This window comes from Gadus chalcogrammus, chromosome 15 (assembly GCF_026213295.1).
Source record: "Gadus chalcogrammus isolate NIFS_2021 chromosome 15, NIFS_Gcha_1.0, whole genome shotgun sequence".
Taxonomy (NCBI): domain Eukaryota; kingdom Metazoa; phylum Chordata; class Actinopteri; order Gadiformes; family Gadidae; genus Gadus; species Gadus chalcogrammus.
In genome coordinates this window covers 1,825,417-1,834,506 of record NC_079426.1, presented here as the reverse complement: position 1 = coordinate 1,834,506, position 9,090 = coordinate 1,825,417, and the positions used below count along the sequence as shown (strand labels likewise).

The 9,090-nt window shown below is 45.2% G+C and overlaps 1 protein-coding gene across 3 annotated transcripts; it reads left to right on the top strand.

Moving 5' to 3' along the window:
- The first annotated feature begins 1,618 nt into the window (after window positions 1-1,618).
- mocos (molybdenum cofactor sulfurase) lies at window positions 1,619-8,803 on the top strand. 3 transcript variants are annotated; one of them, XM_056609429.1, is made up of 15 exons: window positions 1,619-1,844; window positions 1,922-2,011; window positions 2,196-2,262; window positions 2,373-3,032; window positions 3,288-3,364; window positions 3,501-3,700; window positions 4,259-4,375; window positions 4,476-4,634; window positions 5,567-5,729; window positions 5,836-5,923; window positions 6,243-6,367; window positions 6,602-6,692; window positions 6,801-6,942; window positions 7,095-7,199; window positions 7,400-8,803. In XM_056609429.1, exons 1-15 carry the CDS (start codon window positions 1,733-1,735, stop codon window positions 7,508-7,510), a joined length of 2,307 nt encoding a protein of 768 aa, XP_056465404.1. In that variant the 5' UTR covers window positions 1,619-1,732; the 3' UTR covers window positions 7,511-8,803. The 3 variants fall into 3 exon arrangements, with proteins under 3 accessions (XP_056465404.1, XP_056465403.1, XP_056465405.1); XM_056609428.1 differs by having other exon boundaries at window positions 4,476-4,877; XM_056609430.1 differs by lacking the exons at window positions 7,095-7,199; window positions 7,400-8,803 and having other exon boundaries at window positions 4,476-4,877; window positions 6,602-6,835.
- The last annotated feature ends 287 nt before the right edge of the window (window positions 8,804-9,090 follow it).

Genomic DNA, 9,090 nt, shown 5'->3' with positions numbered 1-9,090 from the left:
TTTTTGTACAAAGGATTACACCATTTGGGATTATATTTAAACCCGGATTAGAATACATCGATTACCCACAGAGGGGCACCGTTAATTTAAAGTAATTATGTTATTATAAATGTTACAAAGGCAGTTGTAAAGGACATCCACAACTTAAAATCAACACTCACTTACATTAGTGGAGAATAGCTTATCAGAAATAAGTAATTGGAAAGTATGTGTTCGAAATTGAAAATATGCAGAGTTGATTGGGCGATTGTGAAGAGGGGAATTAGTTAGCATAGTATTATGATTGCTCCATAGCTGGTCCGCAAGACTTGTGCTACTATTCTCTCCTTTGTTTTTTCATACACTTCCAGACGGGCGATGGTAGGCAATCCCTACGGTACATATGGGAGTAAATGACTGAGTTTTAGAAGAAGTACAAGTCATATCTGGCCTACATGTTTTAAACCAGTGAGGAAAAGGCAAGGAAAAGGCAGCTCAGGTCCCTATTCCAAGGGAATTCCATTTGTCTTTTATTACAATCCTTTGTTAGGGGCTCCTTAACACATCTTTATCTCTGTCTATCTTTCAGTTCAGTTATATGTTAAGGTTAACTAAGTATTGTCACAATTAAAGCTAAATGTTAAACGCTGAATTAATGTATTTACCACATGGGTAAAGGAGACATTATCTGGCCCTTAGGAAGGAAAGGTCAACAAAGGACTACACCCGGAGGGGCATTCCCGTGTCCCTCATTTACGCCATTTGCTGATCCAGAGATGTACCCGGGTAGCGAAGGAGAGAGAAAGGCGCCCCCTGCGGTCTGTCTCTCACTTTGCCTACACTAACGAAAAGGTCAAAGTTAACTAGTTAATACTACACTTAGAGTCAAACACTGCCAGCTTTATGAATGTATTACACAACCACATACAGTTGTCAATTGTTGGAATGCATGCTTATTGTCTTAGTAGATTGTCATTGTGCCTGTGTAGTCATATCTTTCTTTGATTATACATGGCTCATCGTGTGGTTCATTATTTATTATGGTTTATTATCTCTCTTTTTAATCAGTTTAATTAATAAAGTTGATTTTGATCACGTAGTATTTTACCACCCTCCATATGATATTACTGTAATGTTTAAGATGTAACTCCTTTACACTGTTATGTACTGAGAATTCAGAGGAATTGCTTATTAATGGGGAACTGGGATGGGGGACACGGAGGTGTCACAGTGCGATGCATGAAGAGTTGTGATTGTAGTGCACCGTCAGCCATACGTCAGTGCATGTAGGTGGAAGATACACCGTTTGGGAAAATAACCTGTAGCCTGATGCCAGATCAGGAACTCATTGCAAACCAACTCAGGTTTTGTGTTTACTTCTGTTCAAGTGATAATAACGTCTTCATCTCTGAAACCTTGTCCTTGTCGACCTCTCGTATTTTGTTTAAGTGTTGTAGTGTATAGTGTTTATCCACAACATACACTGCACACGGAACACAGCCGGTTGAGGTCTACCCCAGGGTAGAGGCATAGGCTACATATGTTAAAAGTTGTCCCTTTACGCAACCTATTGGCCATCATTGATTTAAGAAGGCATGCGAGGAAAACTGTTTCGACATGATCTTGGTCAAACCCAGGTTCCGCCGTTGCATCAACGTGGACATTGACCTGACCGAGTTGGCTCGACACACTCTCCTCAAATGGTTGTCAAAACACAAGGAGTTCAACTTACGAAGCGGCAATAACGTATGCAATGGAGTTCAGAAATCTCTGCTCTCTTGAGACTTTCAGGGACATTTGCAGTCCCAGTGGTTATTCGGAAAACTTGGAAGACGTGATCAAAAAGGAGTTTACCAGGATTAAAGGTAATTTGCGTGCTGTAAAGTGGAGCGTGTGCTGGGGGACTCTGCGTGTTTAAAGTCTGTCTGGTGTTTCCATGCAGGAGTCACCTACCTGGACCACGCAGGCGCAACTCTGTATCCCGAATCAGCAGTGAGGGAGTTTTGTCTCGACATTTCAAAGAACGTATATGGTAAGAAAAGTTGAGTTGTAGTCATGTACTCTTTATGCCACACTATGTTATTAAATATTGTCCCATGCGAAACTATGACGTTACCCAAAATACGTGGCTACCAGTAGATACCCCCACAAATCACTATTTCAGATTTACTTGTTCTTTGATGTGTGTTCACATGTTTACCATAATTACCACACAGGGAACCCCCACAGCCACAACCCCAGCAGTACATTAACCCATGACACTGTTGACCGTGTCAGATACAGGTAGGACTACAACCTGCTCACCAGATCACTAACTTTGTTTGCATTGCATTTGCACTGGGTTAACTATGCAAACAGTCACATGATACGCCCCCCCCCCCCCCCCCTGACAGGATACTGCAGCACTTCAACACCACCCCTGAGGAATACTCCGTCATCTTCACCTCCGGAAGCACAGCGGGCCTGAAGTTAGTGTCGGAGGCCTTTCCGTGGAGCGCCCCAACTGCCACCGAGCCAGGCAGTCTATTCTGCTACCTGACCGACAATCACACCTCCGTGGTCGGCATCCGCGGCCCGGCCTCAGCGCAGGGGGCTCTCCCGATCCCGGTGTCCCCCAGCGAGGTAGAGGGCCGCGCGAGGGCCGGAGTGGAGGGCGTGGGGGGTCATGACGGCCCCGCTGCCTGTCAGACGCCACACCTGTTCTGTTACCCCGCACAGAGCAACTTCTCTGGCAGGAAGTACCCCCTGGGTCATGTGCGGGGCATCCGGGCCCGACGCCTCTACCCGGCGTGCGACCACCGCGGCCGCTGGTTCGTCCTGCTGGACGCCGCCGCGCACGTGGGATGCTCCCCGCTGGACCTGCAGAGCTGCGCCGCCGACTTTGTCCCGCTCTCCTTCTACAAGATGTTTGGCTTCCCCACGGGCCTGGGGGCGCTGCTGGTGCGAAACCAGGCCGCGGCCCGCCTGAAGAAGTGCTATTTCGGCGGGGGGACAGCAGCTGGCTACCTGGCTGGGGAAGATTACTTTGTGCCCACAGCGAACGTCTGTGACAGGTGATGAGAATTAAGTAAACACACACACACACACACACACACACACACACACACACACACACACACACACACACACACACACACACACACACACACACACACACACACACACACACACACGGCTGCACCATATGGGTAGCTCTTAGCTATGGAAACATCGTTTCCCTTTTTATTTGCTTTGAATGCATTCAAGTGTTTATTAACGTATTTTTAACATTTTATTATAATTCGTTTTTTGATTTCGACAAACTAAAGGTTTGAAGACGGCAGTGTTTCTTTCTTGGACATTATTGCCCTGAACCACAGCTTTGATGCCCTGCAGAGGATCACAGGTAGCAAGAAGGAAGCTAGACAGATGGGAGGAGGGAAGTGGATTAGTAAACACAAACAGGCCTTGAAGTGTGTGTTTATAATCAGCGAGCGTCGAGGATACTCAAACAGCCCCTTCTCTGTATCCGCTGTCCTCAGGAGGAATGGACCACATCCAGCCGCACGCCTTCGGCCTAGCACGCTACACTCACATGCTGCTCTCCAGTCTTTGCCATGGTAACGGGCACCCCGTGGCTCAGATGTACACCCAAGGCCAGTTTGACAGTCCAGACACACAGGGGGCTATCCTCAACTTCAACCTGTTGGACTGCCGTGGACACATAATTGGTTACTCCCAGGTGCAGTTTGTTCATTTCATTCTTATTTTTTCCCCTGTCAAAATAAAATCATTAATGCAAAATACATTCTGTTATGCCGTTGCCGTACTAATATCAACAATACAAGTTTTGAATTCAATAGGGCTTGTATTCTGCACTAGAATGCATAATTTTTTTTAATATCAGGTTGACTCAAGACAATGTGAACATACCAAAACAAAGGCTAATAAAAACGTGTTTTTTCCATGTCTCGCATGAGAAACACTGGCAGTTTCAAACAACACCGTCTTCCCGTAATGACAGAATATTTAAAGATTCATTCCTAAACATTGACCCGAAGACCATTACCACAAACACAATGTCGAACATTCTAATGCTCACAAAAGTTGCGGCCGTCTCATGATGTGGCTTTGCGATATACACGTCTGATAAAGTCGTTTGATTGAGGTTAGCTGGCAGCATTGATTATTTGTCTGGATTCGGATGTCTGTTTGTTTACATTTGGGGATTATGGGTATTATGTTTGAATACTCAATGCTAATTAAGAATCGAATGGGCTCATGTTTACACTGACTTCAGGTGGATAAACTGGCCAGTCTTTACAACATACATTTGCGCACGGGATGCTTCTGCAACACCGGGGCCTGCCAGCACTTCCTGGATATCACCGATCAAGAGGTGAAAAACAATCTCAAGGTGAGAAAAAACAAAATAGGATTTCGGGTGAAATGGAAGTCCAATTTTTCAAAAAATCAAATATGGTTGTAGATGTGATTGTGTTCTCTTCTCGTGCCAGGCCGGCCATGTCTGTGGAGACAGCATAGACCTGGTGGACGGCAAGCCCACAGGCTCCGTGCGCGTCTCCTTCGGCTACATGTCGACCTTCGACGACTGTCAGACCTTCCTGAGCTTCGTCGTGGACTGCTTTGTCGAGAAGCCGCCCAGAGTGGACCGAGTGAGGCTCGGAAACCTACGACAATCAAAGACCGGGCCTTGTGGAAACTCACATCAGAAACGTTCAATTAAACTGTCGGCCAATGGCGGCATTGAGCAGGAAGTTGAAACGCGCAGACCAGCAGAACCATCACTGGAGGGATGTGTACGACCCAGTAGCGCTGTAGACACGACCCTCCCGAAGAACCCCTACACACTGACCCACATCTACATCTACCCTGTCAAATCGTGTGCGGCATTTGAGGTCTGTGTCCACCACATCTTTCACAGAATGCCAACACATGAAACTAGTTGTGTGTATAAGTTATACATGCAGTGCATTTTCACGTTGCCAGGGTAAGATTTACCACTACATAATTGAAAGTTATCAATGACGTCTAATCTTTATTCTCAATGAATCGTCCCTCCTACTACATGGAGCCACCTCCTTAATCCAATCCGCTGCTGGCCCCACCCACTTTTGACCCAAAGTGAGACCCATCTGATGACAATGTATAAATTAGGTTTTAAGCATGTAATAACCCTTCACGTATAGGATCCTGACCTTTGTGACAACAACGTATACACTGCTAGAGCAGTGTCGGCAGATGTACTTTAGAGGCTTTACGATGTGTGACATCATATTATGTGCAGGATGTAGGATGGGCCTCCAACATTGCCATCCGAGACACTGATGTGCTGTAACAGTACAATCATAACCGTGCATCTATCAGCAGTTTCTGCTGTTGGCTCCATTAACCAACCGCTGAGCTACGGCACCGACCGACGGCTGATGCTGCGGCCAAGTCTCCAGTCCCGAAATGATGTTTCTCCCGTCCTGTCAGGATCAGAGCGAGGATGGATGTGTTTCATTATAGGAATGCCACGAACAGCATGGAGTTTCAACCATTTTCTACCATCTATCCTTTCTTTTCTTCCTTTTTTGTTTGCCAGGTGTGCGACTGGCCGCTGGGAGCCTCCGGGCTGCTGTTCGACCGGAGCTGGATGGTGGTCAACGGCCACGGGGTCTGTCTGAGCCAGAAGAGGGAGCCGCGCTTGTGCCAGATCCTACCGCGGGTCGAGCTCCCCCTGGGGCAGCTGTCACTGAGCGCACCAGGTCAGGGCGTGCACTGGGGTCGTACCCCGACACGAAAACGTTTGACAAACAAACCCCTGCCTCTGCTCCTGTCCCTCAATGCTGTGTGATTGAACTCTGCCTGTAGGGATGGAGAACCTTTCGGTACCGCTGAAAAGTGCAGCTACGTTGAAGACAAGTCAAAGGGTGTGTCAAAGCAAAGTTTGTGGTGACAGGTTAGTTGGCCTTTTCTAAATTTGTGGTATTTGATATAATATTTGTGACATAACATCACACAGCATTAGTCTTTCAACTGATTTGAAGCAATTTAGCTTTCCGTTTGCTAAATTTGCTCTGAAGAATAGAGAGCCGAATTATTTACAAAAGAAGTGCAGTATTTACTGCTCTTTTCTGCCATACTTTTCTGACACAAGTCCAAAGTAAAGGGACTATAATGACGTTCTGAAGGTACATGTTGTGCCCTGGAAAACCCTTCTGAGGGCCAAATGATCCTCATAGAATCTGGGACACAATATTCACCTTCTCCTCTTCCAGGGTGGAGACAGTGGACTCCGGGGACGAAGCCGCGACGTGGCTCTCCGACTTCCTGGGACAGCCCTGCCGTCTGATACGACAAAGTCCTGATTCTATCCGAGGAGGGCAGAAAAGATTGAACACAGGTAAAACTACAAAAAGCTTATCAAAAGCTTGGTGTCAGATCCACTACATTTTAAGTTTTGATTTAGTTTTACTTACAAATGGTTTTGTATTGATAAAGAGAACTGATGTAAAATCAGTTGTGGCTCATTTTATTCCATTTCTTTGAAATCGCTGTGATGTACTAAAGTGAAATATGGGAATGACTGGACTGCATCGAATAATTGTGGTAATGCACGCTGTTGCCCTTTCCGCAGCCTCCACTGCTGTGCTTTCCCTTGTGAATGAAGCTCAATATCTCCTGATCAACCAGGCCAGCGTGGACCTCATCCAGGAACAGATTCGCAGGTTAATTTGGTTTTAACACAAAATAAGTTTTTCAATGCTCTGAGATTAGCAACAAATGGAAATGGATATGCCGTCTTCCACGTTCTGTGTCCGATGTTTGCCGAACAGACAGGAATCCTCGGAAGACGGCCAGCCTCTCGAGAGACAGGATCTCATCAGCCGCTTTCGAGCCAATTTGATCATTGCTGGAGTGGAGCCATTCGAAGAGGATTCTTGGTCACAGCTGATCATCGGAAACGCTCAATTTCTTGTGAGCTGACGCATCTGATGCATTTAATGAATGAATGACGGAATGAATCGATTGGTTGTGGGGCTGCAGGGATACATGACGAAAAACACGAAAGATTAATCCAATACAACAAGGGCTTCCATAGTGCGCTTATGTGCTTCTTAAACACTAAGGTTGGAGGTCGATGTGGAAGGTGCCAGATGATCTGCGTGGATCAGGACACTGGGGCTAAGAGCAAGGCTCCTCTTCTGGCTCTCTCAGCCTGCCGCTCGGGGAAGGTTGGTCCAAACCGTCCCTACTTGATTATACAGCCACGTGCACAATGTGGCGTGCATCTAGACAATGCCTTTTGCATAATGTGTGTGTGTGTGTGTGTGTGTGTGTGTGTGTGTGTGTGTGTGTGTGTGTGTGTGTGTGTGTGTGTGTGTGTGTGTGTGTGTGTGTGTGTGTGCTTCTGTGATTTCTTTATTTTCTCTAGCTGACCTTTGGAGTGTACCTTAGCCGTCAGGTTCAGGGAGACTCCCCCTCAGCCCGGACTCTCTCTGTCGGCTCTGCTGTACTGCACAGAACTTTGGATCTCTCCTTGTGATTGTGTTGTCCGAATATTTATTTGCATGTCTTTTCAATGTAACCACTTCAAACTTTCTCCTGCTGTCAGAGTCCTAGAAAATAAGGGTTTCTTTGCATGTACATTTTGCTAATTCTAGCCACTTGTTTTTGTCAAGTCACAGAAACTAAATCATTGACCATGCACACACAAGTCCCTCTCACTTCGTAGGTGGTTATACAAAAACTCCGCACAAGGAGTTTTTTTATCATTCAATCATTACAGCTAGTTCAAACCATTGACAGAGTCAAAAGGTGGACTTGCTAGTTGACTTCTGAATGAAGTCATGTAAGGACATGTAGGCTATTTTTACATTGTCAAATCACGTACTAAGTTAAATTATATTCAGAAATAAACTTCTAAAAAAGGTTTTGCCGATCAACAATTATCGAACAAACATATAAGTATTTATATTGAGCTGTCGCAGAATGTTCCACATGCAGTATATCTTTATTTCTGCAACAGATATGTCAGTTTTCAAGGGAATTCCACTTTTGTTTATGCTTTGTGGGTCTCTGAGAAGGAAGAAATAGCTCATTACTGCCCTATAATTCACGGTAGGCAAAGAAATGCAACAGTTTCTAAAAGGTTTTGTGTGCAATGGACACTGCCTGTCTAGGCAGTCTACAGTTTCATTATCCCGGTGGGAAATTCTGGAACCTGTTGATCTGTCTATTACTCTCTGCATATCCGATTTGGAAACTGAGTCAAAACCTCATCTCCGGGTGTTCTGGAACAGGATGCCCCCAAAAATTATAATTTAAATCCACAAACAACATATGTGTAATCCAGGGCATAAAAAGACTGGGACCAGAAAATAATGAATTTCCCTCCATTGAGCAGTAGCACCGAGATCGTTCATTGGCCTTCTGCATGTGCCACCGCGACCACTGACATACCATGGCACATGCCGTTCAGGAACGGCACGTGCCGTTCAGGTGGAACGCTTACTGCCATTCAGGAACGGTAACTTCCCTTACCAACAATCCCACCAGCACGCCCAGCCTCCTCCGTATAATTTCAAGACAAGTATTGCCGTAAATGTAAAGCTATATATATTTGGTCTTTATTGACACTATATCACACTCCGTAAATAAAGGGATTTATATGTTTCTCTTGTCCGTTCTGTTGTTAGGATATGTGTGATCTGTTTGTTGTTGCTTTTGAAATGACAGATGCTTTTGAAAACAGCCGGACACTCATGTAAAATGGTAATTACCAGTTTATACTGGCACCTACCGTTTTTCCACTGGCATTCCACTTATGTAAAATGAGAAGTACTACGGATGTGCATTTCTGGCAAAATATTCAATATTCGCTGAGAAGTATTTGAATAATATTCGAAAATCAAGAATCCCCCGCGCACGCACGCACGCACCTCGGATACACGCACACACAACGACACAGTGAGAGGCTTGTTGATTTTTATGAAATCAATAAAATGTATTAAAACATCACTATTTATTTTACTGAACACAGTCTTCATGACGGTGAACTAGACACGTCTTTAGCATATGGCCAAATAAATTTACACCGTGTCTTTTTACAATTTATTTGTTACC